The sequence below is a fragment of the Phaethon aethereus genome (genome assembly GCF_964289735.1).
Source record: "Phaethon aethereus genome assembly, chromosome: 1".
Taxonomy (NCBI): domain Eukaryota; kingdom Metazoa; phylum Chordata; class Aves; order Phaethontiformes; family Phaethontidae; genus Phaethon; species Phaethon aethereus.
Window position 1 is genome coordinate 151,110,310 of NC_138575.1, and position 15,780 is coordinate 151,126,089.

At 39.1% G+C, this 15,780-nt stretch overlaps 1 protein-coding gene across 2 annotated transcripts in view; it reads left to right on the plus strand.

Annotated features, from left to right (window-relative positions):
- Window positions 1–206: 206 nt before the first annotated feature.
- MRPS9 (mitochondrial ribosomal protein S9) overlaps window positions 207–15,780 on the plus strand; it is a gene marked incomplete at its 3' end in the record, with an annotated part of 34,657 nt that continues 19,083 nt past the window's right edge. For both annotated transcript variants that reach the window (XM_082009051.1, XM_082009052.1), the window contains exons 1-2: window positions 207–346; window positions 7,172–7,351. In XM_082009051.1, coding sequence (XP_081865177.1) covers window positions 269–346; window positions 7,172–7,351 — 258 coding nt within the window. In that variant the 5' untranslated portion in view covers window positions 207–268. The remainder of the gene's footprint in view (window positions 347–7,171; window positions 7,352–15,780) is intronic.

Sequence of the window (15,780 nt, forward strand, 5' to 3'; positions counted from 1 at the left end):
TTTTAATAATGCTGACGTGTTTTATCTTTCAAATACAAGTCTGACACCCCACAAGCCCGGAACACAGCCCCGCTACCGCCGCGGCCCCACGGGGCCAGGACCAGCCCCGGCTGAGGGCGAGGGGGTTGCGGTGCGTGGATCGGCGCGCAGGCGCGGCCCCGGCCCCGCCCCTCTAGCCCCGGCCGCCAATCGCTGGCGCTGGGGCTTGCCGGGGAGAGTCGCCGCGCCGTGCCCTCTCCTGGCGGCCGTGGCGGTGGGGGGGGTGGGTATGGCGGCGGCCGTTGGGCGCGTGCTGCGGCTGGGCGGCCGTTGGAGCGCGGCGGCGCCGGGCGGGCCGCGCGCCCAGGTGAGGAGGCGGGCCGGGCCCTTTCTCCGCCGACCCGCGTTGCGGAGGCCGCCTGCTTCGTGCTTCGGTCCCCCGAGCCCTGCCTAGGGGCGGGGCGGGGGGGGCTTCTTGGAGTGGCTGGAGGCGAGCATGAAGGCGGCGGGGGGAAGCGGGTGGCTGCGGACGGGGCGGGGCGGGTGTGACCATGCCGGGGTGGCACCGCGATCGTTTCGGAGGCCCCGATTGGGCTCGGGTGTGGTGCTGCCCCTGCCCCTGGGCTGCACGGCCGGCGCGGCTGCGGCCTAGCGGGCGCCGGCGGTGCGTGCGCGGGGGCTGGCGCCGGGGGGGGGCAGCGTTGGGGCGGGGAGTGCGAGGGCCGGCGCTGCGTTCAAGTCGGCCCTTCCGTGACCTGAGTTTATTTATTTTAATGTAAAGGAAAAGCGTAATGAAACCCAGATTTATTATATATATGTCACTAGAATTGACAGAGCCGTATATAGGCCAAAGCCATACACAAAAGTGAAGTACTTTTAAGATGGGAGTTTTTAGCTGTGTTTTTTTAAACACAATTTGAATTGTGTTTGGTCAGCAGGTAAGTAGATAATGAGGTCTCCCGATTCCCGCAATGGAGAGAGAAATGGGCTCCACAAGTGCGGTAACTTCTGATGAAACAGAATTACCCATTTGTTTTGAGAGATGCTAGTGTTCAGCATATTGCCTTTTAATTAAAAAGGTTAGCTGCTGTCAGTGTTGAGGACAGCCACTGTGTGTGTGTGCAGTGGTATTTGAGACACCTGTATATATATTTAATCAGTGACGAGCAAGTGGATAAAAAGGCATGCCCGTAACACTTTCAAGTTGCGGAGTAATTTAGGCTAATAAGAACTGTTTGGTGACTGAACTAAACCAAGCTGTGGGGTAACAGAAGATAAGATGCAGTAAGGAAATGAAAGATAATACTGGAAGGAGCAATTTGAACTGTTTATATTGGTTACTTCTAGATTAACTTTACCCATTAGAGATAAAGATCTGGTGCCTGTGTAGGTAGTTCTTTATGCAGCAGTCAGAAATACACACGCTTAAGTTGTGCAAGGAATGAGAGAAAGTTGTGCAAGGAATGAGAGAATAAGGCTGAAAATATTTTAACACTTGATTTCATTCTTGATTGGAATAGTGTGTTGCTTTGGTTATCCTATATCAAAGGTATGATTATGACAGTAACTTAGTTTTCATGGCCAGACACCTGCTTGAGTCTGAGCTGAAAATGATTTGTATCCTAAATGAGGAAATGATCCTGAAGGAGGAGTCACTGTAGAAGGTAGGGCTGTAAGGGGCCTTGAGAGATCACGGGTCTACTACTCCTCTCCCCAAGAGGTGGGATCAGTACCTAAGCCTGTAGCTATATACAAATCATCTAACTGTGAACCAAAGGATATGAAGGAAACTAATGGGAGGCAGGGCCCAGGAAGCTTAAGAAACCCATCTTTCTATTAGGTATGGTTAACCTGGGGAACTGTTTGATGAGGATGTTCAGGATACTAAGCATTTATGTGAATACAAAAAGCAACTTAAGAAACTCAGAATAAAATTCCACTGAGGACTGTTTAAAAACAAGATACCAGCATGTCTTTGAACCACAGATTGCTGGAAACTGGGGAACTGTCCTGGGAAAATTACCACTACTTGTTTGTCCTCTCCTTGTGCCTCTGTTATCAGCTGCTGTTGAGAACAAGGTAATAAGTTGACATACCCTTGTTCAGACCTGCTATAACCATTTCTTGCATCAAGCATTTTCTGTCCTTATTGTTGGGGAACTTCTTTATGATGCCTATCCTAAAAATCCCATGCTGGCGTATAGTTCATTACTTCTTGTCTGTGTTAGTAGGGGAAACAGTTTAATTTCTTGGGTTTTTTTTGTATTTCCAAGTGCCTTGCATTGAGAAAGGAAATGGGAGAGAAGCTTTGTAATTCCAGTTCCCTTAGCTTTGACTGAACAACAGGTTTAGTTTCCTATTCTTCTAATAAGTAAAATGCAGAGATTTAGCACAATTTATATTAAAAAAAAAATCTAGCTTAGCTACTGTCAGTCATTTCTGATGTGATTGAATAGTGCTTTCTCAACAGAAGAGTGCAGAGTACTAGATGTGCTATTTAATTTGATTGGGATGGGTACCTTATCTAAATCACTGGATGGTATGTGTACTGACATCAGAAAGAGGCGATGGCACTTTGCTGACAGTCTTTCAGAACTACATGCTTGGAATGGAGTAACTTTTTCTGCAGTCATTAACTAAGCTGGAGTTGAAGAGCCAGTTCATATTTGATAACTTGTGCATCAGAACACATGGATTTAAATTCTGTTCCCTGTTATACACGCCTGACATTTGGCATGTATGTATGCATTTAGAGCTATGTTTTATTTCCATAGTACACAGTATAAGCAAAGCTCAATATGTAGATTTGGTCAAATATGCACAGAAAGTAGATTTTCTGCATGGGGGAGATGCAGTTTTACAGTTAACTGTCAAGAGACTTCATTTAGAGAAAAAGCCTCTTCTGATGAAATACTTTGCGAAATCAGGTATAAAAAGTAATGTAAAATCACTTATGCATATTTGCTGACACCTTGTGATACATTCTGATGTGTTTTACAAAATGCTTCTTAAAGCATAAACCTGATACTGGTTCATGTAATTAGTTTGTAGGCTGACTGAAATCTGAGATTATGTAAACAATATTATTTAAGTAAATAAATTAAAACACATTTTTGTAGAACAGCACACTGGAAAGCCAAAACTCACCTATTGAACAAAAAGTAATTCGTTAGAAACTCAACATGGGTCTGAGCACTTACATTCTGTATGTTTGCTACATAATACATGTTTTTTTCTTGTGCAACAAGTGACCAGAGGACCACTGTTGGTATCTTGTGCTACTAAACCCAGCAGGCATACTAGCTGTGCCAGTAATTGGAGCAGCGGACACAAGGCAACTTTAGTCCTGCATGCTGATGTGGTTATCCAGCTCCAGCTCTGCATCTCCTAGTGAAGTTCTATCCCAAAGATAACTTTTTAGTACAAATTTGTGTGCTGCATGGTTTTGGAAAAGGAGATGGTTGAAATCTGACAGTTTAGAGCGTGAAAACAGCATGAAAATGGCGCAACTGCATGCGTGCCACGTCATTTGGTGTTGTCTTCTATCTCTGTAACAATGCCGTGTTGTAAAATGGACGTTTTCTCTTGGATTCAAGCTTCCTGTCTCCAATTCCCCTTTCCTCCTGTTCCAAAAGTAGAGGAAGCTTGATTCCTCTGTTAGTGATATGTGTTGATTTTACAGCCATATAACTCCAGTGAAGCAAAATGAACAGGACGAGTGAACAGACAGGTCCTAGTTATTTCTCTCCGTGGAAAAAGCAGGCCGGAGAAGTTGAAATTGTCTGAAAATGCTTATTTTTTTTCTAAGGCAAATTTTACATAAGCTGATTTTCTGTAAATTTATGGTCTCCCTGGAAGATCAGGATTTGCCAGACTGTTTTAATGCTAGGTTGCTTTGGAAGGAGTTGGGAGGGGAGAGTTAATACCAAGGAGTTGTGTCCAGAAGTAAAGGCTTTCCCTTCTCCCCTGTCCTGGTGGAAGATTGTATTATTTCAGGAGTACTGTTAATAACCATTATTATTTTAAAAATGTTGAGGCTGCTGTCTGCAGTAATGCTTTATGTAATGTGTAAGAAGTGAATGCAAACCTCTGTGGTTTCCTCTAGGAAGTAGAGGAGCGTGCTTTCTTGTTTGACTGAAATGCCAGAAGCATTTAGCTGTGGTTTGCAGTTCTTTCCTGTACCACCCATGAAATAGTACTCTTATCCCAGAAGATGTACCAATACAATAGATATTAATTTGCATAAGAGGCTGTTTTCTAATTATGAAGAGTTTGTGTGTCCAGGGACTTTTGATTAGTGACGAATTGAAACAAGGGAAGAATATGAATAGCTTGAGGGAAAGAGGACAAAAATGAGAAAATTACAATAGAAATTGACAGGAATAAGATGAAAGCAATCTTTTTTAAAGTATTCTGTTTAAAGCATAGCAGAGAGAGAGCAATTTTGGGCCAAGTAATAAGGAATCATATGTTCATTACCAAGAATTACAAATAATTAGTTCCTATTAAGACAAGTAAGACAGAAGATGAATTAAATTCTTTCCTGAGGAGTGACTACGAGAGAAGAATCGGGAATATGCAGAGATACCTCTGCCTTCCTTACAGCTTTCGAAGGAAATCACCAGAGCCTTGCCTATGGAAAATGTGTATATTTAAAATTTTTATTATTTTTCTTTTAATTCTGTATATGTCAATGTAACCTCACAGAAAACGAATATTAAAAAAAAAAAAAAGGAAGAGTCAAACCAGGACCAGCATTGCATATGATACATATAAGCTGTGGGGAAAACAAAGCAACAAAAGGCTCTTCAGCACCAAATTCTGCCTTGGAGCTGTTTTAAAATATTTTCTGGCAGAGGTGTTGGTTACTTTTCTGAGGTACATACCTCGGGGGGCAGATCTTTATCTGTATTGGGTTGTAAAAACATAAAGGGTCAGTTCTTTCTATGCCATGTGACCTTGTTATTCATAGATTAGTTTACCTTCTATATCACTTACTGAGTTCATAGGCCTGTCCTGCAGCACAGGCATGGGCTATACCTAGGTTTAAGGCAGGGTATTGTAGTCTTTATTCCAAATTGAAATTTTAAGTGGGGTGGTTAGATTTTGTATATTGAAGCCTGAGACAGTCATGGACAGGTAAATTGATCATGAATACCTTTACATATATGCAGCAGATTGGATGCATTGGACCAGTCCATCCTGGGCTGCCAGATGGCCAGAATATCAGCCGGGCTCTGTGAAAGTACAAGAAAAGCCATGTTTCACTTCCTGTTCATGTAGGACTTGACCATGTAATGCAGAACACCCAAGGCTCCTAGTCACAGAAGAAGTTTGTGTAAGCCAACTTCTTCTGACAGAGCTGTAAGCCAACTTCTTCTGACTTCTTACTGACAGAGGGTGGAAGTTTGATGTGCTTTTGTGTTTGTCTTGCAAATATACCCATGTAATTCTGTTTTGATGAAATGTGTGTGTTTTTATCATTGTGGTTATAACTGTGTTTAAAGATTACTGTTGTATTAGTTACAGGAAGATAGTGAGTGTTTTATGGTATTGCTATGGGCTTAACTCAGAATGGTAAAATCCATCCAAATGGTCAGCGTGTCCAGATTGTGATCTGCAGAAGACAATTCCTATGACTTGGAGAACACTTTGTCATTTCAAATACTAGCTTTATTCTGTTCCTCATAGTAAGAACCCTAACTAGTTCACTTTTGTGTGTGTTTGGGTTTTGATGTTTGGCTAAGGGTAGAATGAGGCTGCAGCTGAGGGGCAGCAGCAGAGGCAATTTAATAATTTGCTCAAAGAAATGAAGGTAAAGAGGGGACTTCCCCTCTTCTTCCTTGCTCCCAGTTGCATGGTTCAGCCACCTTCTCATGTCAGCTTTGGCTCTTCTCAGAGCCTTCTCTGAATCGCTTGGACTTACCAGTTCAGCAGTGAACTGGCTGCTCACTGGGAGGAAGCAGAAGCTGGTGTTCTGCCACATGTAGGGAGCTGAACTGGCTTGCAGAAGAGTCTGAGTGCCAGAGCCAGCACAGTGTGAGTGAGGAGAGTGGAGGAAAGAATGCTATCAGGGGTGGACTGTGAGATGGGTTTGCACTGCCTTGTGAAACTGCACTGCCTGCTTACGAAGCCAAGCCATGGCATGTTGAAGGGGCTGGAGAGAAGTGTTTCAGGGTACTATCTGGTGAACAGAACTGGGCATTTTTCTGATTCAGAAGTGATTCTTTTTCTGTCTTTGCTATTCTGTCCCACATATCCTTTTTTCCTGTGATTCCCTCCCTTCCCCCACCCACAGAAGACCACACAAATAATCAGTTCTCATTCAGTTTGTGGAATAACTAAGCTGCAGACTACTTTGTTAACACTAATGCTGAAAAGCCAAAATAATGCATAATATTGGCACTAGGCCAGAACTGGGACATTACAGCTCTGTCAGTGAAGCTCCTGTTCATCTGGCAGGGAGGCTGATTGAAATTAGTTGTCTTAACTACTGATTCTGTTGATAAAATAAAAACTAAACCTGTATCCTACAAAGATCAAAAGATAACTGTTTCCTGAACTATGAGTTCTGAGCCAGGACAATGCTCAGTAGCATTTGCTGATGAGAACTACCCTATTAGTTTTCTGATTGTTCTACCTGAGACAGTGAAATAGCTTAAGAACCATTTTGGCACTGTAAACAAGGAGGGAGCACTTCATAGCTTTTCCAGAGCCTTTAGCAGTGTTTCTGCAGCTACATGATTCTGAAAGCTGCTGCAGAGATTCTTTTGCTGCCCTGTAGATTCTTTTCATACTTTGTTATGGGATGCCTTTAGATGAAGGCAAAACCTGCTTATTTGCTGATAGATTTTCTTCTTTTAAGACTGCATCTGTTGATCAGTGCTGTGTTTTGTTTTTGCTGGATGTTCCTGACATATGATACTACATTTCTTTCTGTCAGAAAAATCTTCTGAATTAATTGTAATGTGTGAAAATGTTCAACTTTTAGAATGTGTTTATCTGTTTATGGGCATTAAACAATTGGTAGAAAATGGTTTAATGAGTAATACTGCCTTTTCTAACTTATTACAATAAAACGTGTTGAATCTTGGTACAGGTATGAACAGCTTGTTATACTATTAATTTTATTTAGAGCTCCCTGTGCCAAAAATGAAATAAATCTCTCACTTTTCTTTTTTGTTTTTGTTAGACGTTAAGGCTAATCTATACCACCACAGCAGTGCAGAGGAAAAATGTAGGAACCTCAGGACCAGAGAAGTACACGGAAGCATTTATTAAAAAACAGATTGAAGAGTTCAACGTAGGAAAGAGACATTTAGCCAACATGATGGGAGAAGATCCAGAAACTTTTACCCAAGAGGATATTGATGTAAGTACAGTTGCTCTGTTGAAGAAGTAATTTACTGTAGAGTTTCAGATATTGAAAGCACTTTACTTCAGCATGAGCCCCTCAGTTCTCTGAATTTTAATCAAACTGTCAGAATAAGAAAGAATGCTACTATACATTGCAAACATTGCAACTGTGACTGAATAGGGATTCTACCCTAGCTACCATGTGAGGTCAGACATCACAGTACAGAGCTGTATACCGTATCTTGTTAAAGCACAGTAGATTCTTTTTTAAAAGTCCGGATGGATAATCGACTTGATCTGAGGATATAAGAGGCACTGTAAAGGTTTATGTAGCGCTTCAAAACGTTTACCCACAATTTGACCTGCTGTGTATATTTAGGTCAGGTTTTCTTCTATGATACTGTGGTTGCTGGTAATGCAAATTAAATTTTATAGGATGTTTTACAACTAACACTATGGTTTAGCTTAGGGATTTTAATATAGACATGAATTTAGGCTCATATCTGTAGCTCCAAACATATTATTTTATTGCCATTCCCTCTTGACAACTGACAGATGCATGGCTTTCTCTTTTTCAGTGTCATTTAGGCTCATGTATAGATGTGCTACTTTTCACTCAGAAAGATGTTTTTTGTTGCATGGATTTTCTTAATGTCCCACCTGGTCTTCACTTCTGTCATTTGTCTTACTTTATCACACATTAGAGGTAGGGAGGAGAAGTGTCATTCGGTGACATTCACTCTTAGGTGAAGTTGCATGAAATCTCCCGGCTGAAGCTTTCTCTGCGCAGCAGCATTATTATTATAGCCATGGCAGCAGGGCCTTTAGGGTAGACATAGTAATGTGGTATGTGCAAAAAGAAAGGTGAGCGTGGTTTAGTTTTTTCAGTGGGAGAAGGTTGTTTGTTGCCTCTCTGGTAAAATTCTGTCAGCATAGCTGTGTCCGCACAAGAGGTCTCGACAGTGTACTTATGACAAGAAAGAGAACTACCCCTGTGTGGTGATACAGGCTGATTTCAAACACATTTGACAGGCTTCAAAACTAAGTTCTGAAAACTTGTTTGAAAAGACAGCAGAGTAGAGAAGAGACACACAGTTAATGGTCTGCTGAGAAAAAGACTGGAATGAGACTTGCATCTTATCAGGTATCAGAAAAATCCATGAGGGAAGCTTGGCTTCAAGTCAAAAAGCCATAGGAAATCAGGCTTTAGGAGTACAAAGCTATGCACTGATACTGTGACAACTTTCATTCAGAATTGTAGATACCGCTTTGTTTTCCTACAGACAAGTGCCAATGCAGAGACTCTTCCAGTCTCAGTGTAGAGTGGATGAGGTCCTGTCAACCATAAAAGTATTCATCAAGGCATCTGGGTCAGTGGTAATAGCAGCCTGTTTCTTTACATGGGCTTTCTTGTTTCTGTACAGGCTATAGAATTTCCTTTTCCTGTATTTTTTGGATGTTTTTTCTTACCTTTAATGACCTTTTTCTTTTTGAGTTACTTCTTGTAAAGTATTCATGCACAGACCTGCCACCAGAATACCTCCCATGTTAGTACAGGACAATGATGATGCTAGTAGTTCAGTTTGTTTGCCCAAAAGGTTAATGGTAGGAGAATGTGTTCGTCTGCAATTCGGATTCCTCCTTTCATAGGACCTAGAGGGAAGGCTTACAGACAGCAAGACTGCAAGAAATGGAAAATGACCATATCGAAGTAGTGGTTTCTTCTTTATGAATCCACAGCACTATGATCGTTTGCACAAAATTAATTCAGCTTCATCATTAGTAAAAGCAGATTCATTCTGGAAATTAGCTTTTACAAGTGTAGTGCAGGTGACGAAAACAGGACTGCTTTGCAGACTCTGTTTCTGAAAAGATGGAGAAGTGGAGCCAAAAGAGTAGTGTTTTGTTTGGTGATACCAAGTCTCTGTAGTTCATGTTTGATTTCTTCATATCTCATCAGGTGTTGGAAAATACTTAGTGTGTAATAGTGTCTGCTATGCATAATTAAATTTCTGTTATAAAAATATAAAAGCTGCTTAAGCACTGGCAGGAGAATTATCAAGCTTTACATTTCGAACAGTAATAGTTCTTTCTGATGAGTGCTTATATACCTCCATGTCTTCTACCATTAATCAGTCTGTGCGGTGTATTTCAAAAGTAGGCATCGTAGGATTCTGTCTTTCACTGGTGTTTTAGGTATGGTTTAATAAAAGCTAAACCTTGTGAAGTTTTAAACAGGAAAATAAGTTGACTTACTTGCTAATCCTTCTGGATGTTGTGGAAGCAGAATAGCCTCTTACTGATGCTTTTATTTAGGAATGAAAAGATAAGCTGTGCATTACAACTGTATTTCCAGAGGATGGAAAAAAAAAAAAATCCAACAAATTGATATATAACTCTGCATAAGTCTACCAATTGCTTTTTAATTGGTATTATAGACCTCACTCTGAAGCTAGGATGTTATATTCTCCTATGTGTGAATATGCGCGATGAAGTTTCTCTAATTGATTTGCTTTGCCCATTCCATTTGATGTATCATTTTTCACAATATTTCATAATTTGTGCTCATTTCTAATGAACAGAGTCGTTAGGACAGGCATGTCTAAGTACAACTGACAGCTAACATTAGGTGCCAGATGCAGTTTATAAAGCTATGTAGAACTGTGGAGAACAGTTTAAATAAATTAGCACCTGTACATTAGTCTCACTTGCTGGTAATTTATAAGCGAATCAGTAGAGATGACATTTAGGTAAGTCATTGATCAAGTTAACAGCTGCATACCCACTGCCCAGCTGGGATACCTAATTAATAGAGATTGCAGTCCTGACCTAGTGCTTTTCCTTGGTTGAGTCTGTAATCCTTTTATTTTGTGATTTAACTTTAAGCTATGGTTATAGTAAACAGCCCACCTTCATTTTCCACTGTCAGTTCTGTGATAGTCTGCTTTAAAGCTCAGAAATCTAAGTGAGATTAATACAAGAAAAGTGTCTTAATCTTTATGACCTATTAATATGCCAGTATTTTTACTATTTATTTTTATGCAGTCACTAAATGCTCTCCCAGATATGAGCTCATCATAAAGCAATACTCTTTCCCCATATAAGTTAGTAAAACTCAAAAGCTAGAGATCGATGTTCATTTGATCTTGTGGGCTGCCTTATGACCTAATAGATTATTGTCAAGCAGATAGAATAATTTGCATCTAAAAATACATGTTTATCTTCACTAGCATATATATTGTTGCAAAAGTACCAGTAAGGTTGTTAACTATGAAAATGCTAAAAGTGGAAAAACTTCATTCCTCATCAAGTATAGTTTCTTTCATCAATTGAGACTTCTTTAATGAATAATAGATTGTATTCAGTTGCTTTTAAAAGTGGCTCAGCACATCTGATTTCTAAATAACATTTAAATTTTAGCAGCGCAAAGTGCTTGAAATGAGTAAATATTGGCATATGTGAAATGTCAGAAATGTTATGAAGAACAAAATCCATTTCTGAACTTTAGGTTGTCTGCAAGTAGTGTGTTGTCCAGCAGTGTCCGTACAAGAAATACTGGATTTTGTATTGGTTTTGAAGCTAGAATGCTTTTTTCAGCTTTTTTTTTCCAGTGGAGCCAAGCTCTGCATCAAAGTCCATCTGAACTGATGACTGCTGGTTTTTTTTGTTGTTGTTTTTACTCTTTTTAATACTGTTCAGTGTTTTGAAAGTTGAAAGGAAGATAGAAATAATGATTGTTTCTTTCAGTAGGTTTTTGGGGTTCTTGCTCTGCAAGCTCTGGACAAGACATTAATTTTTGTTTCGAAAATTATTAGTTAGTATAAAAATAATGTAATACTAAAAGAAGGTGGGTTTTTTCATATAATGCTAATGGGTTGCGGGTGTGTTTGTGGGTATTTGGGGGTTTTTTTTTGCCATCCCTGCCCCCCAAGTGATGGGGTTAAAATGATGTCTCACTGTGAACTTGAAATTTCTTTCTGTCCAGGCTAGAATTCAGCTTTAGATGAACAATGACAGAAGACTGAGGTGGTTTCAATGAATTTTGGTAGTTAGTTGTTAGAGGAGGATTTTGTTTTACAAGGTAAACTTAGGTGTGTCACTTTTTTTTTTTAACCTTTTCTGTCTTGTTAAATAAAAACGTTCTTTCACAGTTGACATCTCATGTCCCATTTTTGTTTCATTCGTTCCTGGTTCTACCCCAAATATTCTGGATTTTGGATGCTGAAAACTTTTAAAGAATTCTACTATTGTGGTTAGAAGGAAAAACAGCTGTTCCAGCAAACCTTCAGCTTTTCTCAGACTGAGATTACAGTGGCTAAATAATGTGATTCAAGAGGCAAGGTTTAAGAAGGGAAGTGGCTCTTGTGTGATCAAGGCGGAGTAGAAGTTGAAACTTCACTCAGATCACTTCATCATTCAGGTCATCACTCAGGTGTTTCATTAAAATGTTATGGCATAAAGTGTCACTTCTCACCTCAATGTTTTCATATTTAAAGTTTCATGTGTATTTAAAAAGGAATGAGCTGAATTCTTGAGCCTTCTGCCAAAAAGGATGCTGCTGCAAAGGAGCCCTAGGGTGGAAGTTTTTTATTATTTCTTTTTTCTTCTTCTTTCCTTGTTTTCTACAAAATACCTTGCCTCACTGAATGTTATGTAGATAACTATCTTTGCACATGAGCAGTGAAAATCAGTGGAATGTTTTGTCTTTGAGCTGTAGATTAAACTAAAGTGTGGGAAGACACTTGAGCAAGGTCAATTTCCCCTGCCAAACCTCTTCTACTTATGGTGGGTTATTTAAGGACTGAATTGACTCAGTCTTTTTCCCCTATCCCAGTATGACTCAGTCAACTCTATTTGAATTAAAGTATTGAATTTGTAATTTCTCAAGACATTGAAAAGAGTCACTCTTACTGACCCAGCTGAACTTGTTTGATTCAGAGTTAGTGTCTGATGTTTGAGAAAGGAAGTGAACAAAACTTCTTGGCTTGTAAATAGATAGGAAGGGAAGGAGGATCAGGAGTCAGCATGTACAACATGCACAATGAAGAGGGAAAATGAGGGTGTGGCAGGTATACTGAATTTGTACAACATGCCACATGCAGTGCCGGACAGATCATTTAATGAATTGGTTTGCATCTTTGAAGGACTGCCAGATAAATTTTTTTTTTTTTTTTAATAGGGATGGAAGCTTCTCATTATTCCAACTGGCTTGAATTCAAACTTATAGCTGCAAGTGAAAGACCTGTCCTGTGGGCAGTATATTGAATCATCTGGTCCCTCAACAAGTGATGCTATAACATGATTCCTTTTAGTTCGTTGCAGGAACGTTCAGTTTACCAACTCAGTTTTAGAAATGTCTAATGTAAACCATCTGGTTACTATCATGTATTCATTATGATCTGCTATTTTTAAAGGTGTGACTACTGGGTATATTTTTTTCCTGCATGGATCAACAGTAGAGTATGAAAACAAACACTTTAAAATCCTGAAAGGAAATGGCTAAAATTTTTTTTTTAGTAACTCATAGCAGAAGCAGGCTGTACCCATTCCACCTTTTTACAGTAGTTTATGTAATTATTTTTGGAAACACCATTGTGTTACTATGTACCAGGAGTTTTAGTTGTGTTTCTTCTGAAAATAATTATGGATGTTTCTTTTTTAGAAAGTTGTGTTTTATTTCCAAAGACAATGGCAACAATGTGATTTAACAAATAAATTGTGAAATAGCAGCCCCGAACTTGCGGAGTCTGGAGTGGGGTGAATGCATCTTGTATAGCTGAAATGATGGCCTGAAGAAGGTAGTCATATTCAGCACAACATTTCCTTTATTATGTAGAGTTCAAGTCAAATTAGGCACTAGAAGAAGGATATGGGCTGTGACCCTTAAGCTGAAAACCACGCCTGCAATGAAAAACTGCAGTTAAATCTAAAAGGTTCCTTGGGAACTTTACTGCTAGCATTTAAACCTTGACTATAAAGTTTTAAGAGGGATGTTCATCTGCTTGTTTTATGTTCAAGAAAATGCAGAATGTGCAGTTAATTCTCTTTGGAATTCTGACTCAAGACATGGCGATTCCTGAAAGGAAGCTTGTGTTCTAAATCTGAAGTCATTGCCAAAAGATTTCAGGAAAATGTTTCATTATTATTTATGTGCTCCAGCTGTAGTTTGGAGAGACTAATTCTGATGTCGTTCCTAAGGTTGACCCACCATCTTATTTTATTGCTAATACACATGGGTGTTGAATTACAGTTTTTCTGAAATACCTCTTTTCTACAAAACTGAAACATTTGCATAGACATAAATGAAGTTTCTGAGAGTCAGACTGACTTGCTATGTAGTTGCTAAAAGTACAGTCTGAGGACACAGCTATTTAAATTGAGAAGAAACTTCTGAATGAAGTTGAACTGGAGTCTTACATCCCAGGGTAGTTCCTAAAGGGTTGTAAAGACAAATACCCCATCCTTATTACATGCACATAAAAAGGGAGGGGGCGGCAGGAAGAGTATTTCTTTCCATTTTGGAACAACAAAAAAGCAAACTTAAAGTGAACTTTTATTCTTTAGCTAGTTGTTGTGTGGAGAGCTGAAAGTAGATGTTAGAATTTCTTAATGCAGGGTTTGTTTATGCTTTAGCATGAAAGACATGAGTATACACTCAAGCACTATAAAATAAACTTTCTAGAAGTAGAAGGTGTCAGATGGCAGCCACTCTCTTCATTATAAATGTTAAATTGTTGTATTTGGCATTTATTAAGGTGTCATAGTTACAGTAACTGTTTTGACTGAGATTCTGGAAATGCTTGTATAAAGACTATGTCTTAAGTACACACACAGTCAGTCTCAGTATCCTGTAATAAATTCTTCTAATATATTATATAAGGTGTTTGTTTAACATCATTTGGCTCACAGCAGATTTCTCTATTGTCATCATAATTAATCCTCATTTGTTCATAAATAGGTGTTCACCTACTGTGTGTATGCATAAAATGCCCATTGACTAACAAATGGGAATACAGTAGTCACTAAGAGAAACAAAATTACCATTTCATAAAATCAAGTTAAGCCTTTTGTGTGCTTCAGAATTCTCAACATTTCTGTTCAGAATGCCAGTAGGGGATTAATGAAAATAATAGGTTAGGTCTTTTTACACTCCATGCATATTAAATCGGTTGAAGCACTGACAAACCACTCCATGTCCATGGAAAAAATTATCAGCAAGTAATAGCCCTAAGGTAGCCTAACCAACAAAGAGCCATTCTTCTTAAGAGAAGATTTTAAACTCTGATTTTATTGTAATTCTACTTTTCTGTACTGTCTAACGGAAATATAAATGAGAACCCTGCCAGAGGGGTTTATTCGTTAGTCCATGTTACTGTACAAGCACAAGATTTCTATCTCAAGCTCTACTACCCACTGTCTGAAGTTGGCTGCACTTGCCAGACCCCTACATCTGGGGGTTTTTGGTGGCTAACTTTTCTGGTTTGTTTTTAAAAACAAATGTAAATAAACAGTTCTCATAAATGCATGTTTTTGCTTTATTAAATTATGTTTTCATTACATTGAAGAGGGAGAGTAAGATGATGTTGAACAGAAATGCACATAATTGGGCTCAACCATGTAAGGTGCTTTGCCTTGCATTTTGCCAAAATGATCTTGAGTATCCATATTCCTACTTTATTTGTTGGAGGCAAATAATACTAACTTTATACATCACATGAATAGTGGTAGATATTAGTTAAGTAAAAGCAAGTGATACCTTGTTCTTGGTGAAAACAGTGGTAAAAGTGAGTGTGTAATGAAGATCACAAGTTTTTCTAAATTGTTTCAGCAAACCCTTAGGTATCTAAGGAGAAGAAAGATGACATTTAAGAGCCTTTCTTCTCTGAGCAGTTAGTTCAAGTTCAGCAAGATTGTAGTGATTCACAGTTGTTTCCAAGTGCAGTGATCAATGAAATGCTTATTTAGGTTATGTAAAATATCTTCTACTGCCACAACAAATTTTGATTTTATACCTGAGGAAAATACGTGTAGAAACTGGGTTTCTAAATGTGTAAAACTTTGCTTTGTCCAGTTGCTTTAAATAAAATGTCCATGCTTGGTCTGTCAGTAGGCACAGTTAATAAGCACTGATATTTTCAGAAAGATAAATTAAATGTTGTGATTTCCTCTAGAAGTCACAGCACTTGAAATTTTAGGGGAAGATTGCTGTGTATAAAGGTGGTCTTTGCACTTGAGTAGTTCTGGTGAGTTATAATAAATGCATACCATAAAAGCTAAACTTTGCAGAAGGAAGTTCACTCATTCTGATACAGTAAAGTACAGCCTTCAGAATGAGGTTATACTTTTCCCGAGGATTCCTGAGGAAATTATCTGCTTTTCTTTTCAGCACAGCATGTGTGTGGCATTCTTTGTTACCGATAACAAAAGTTATGCTATTTTTCTCTA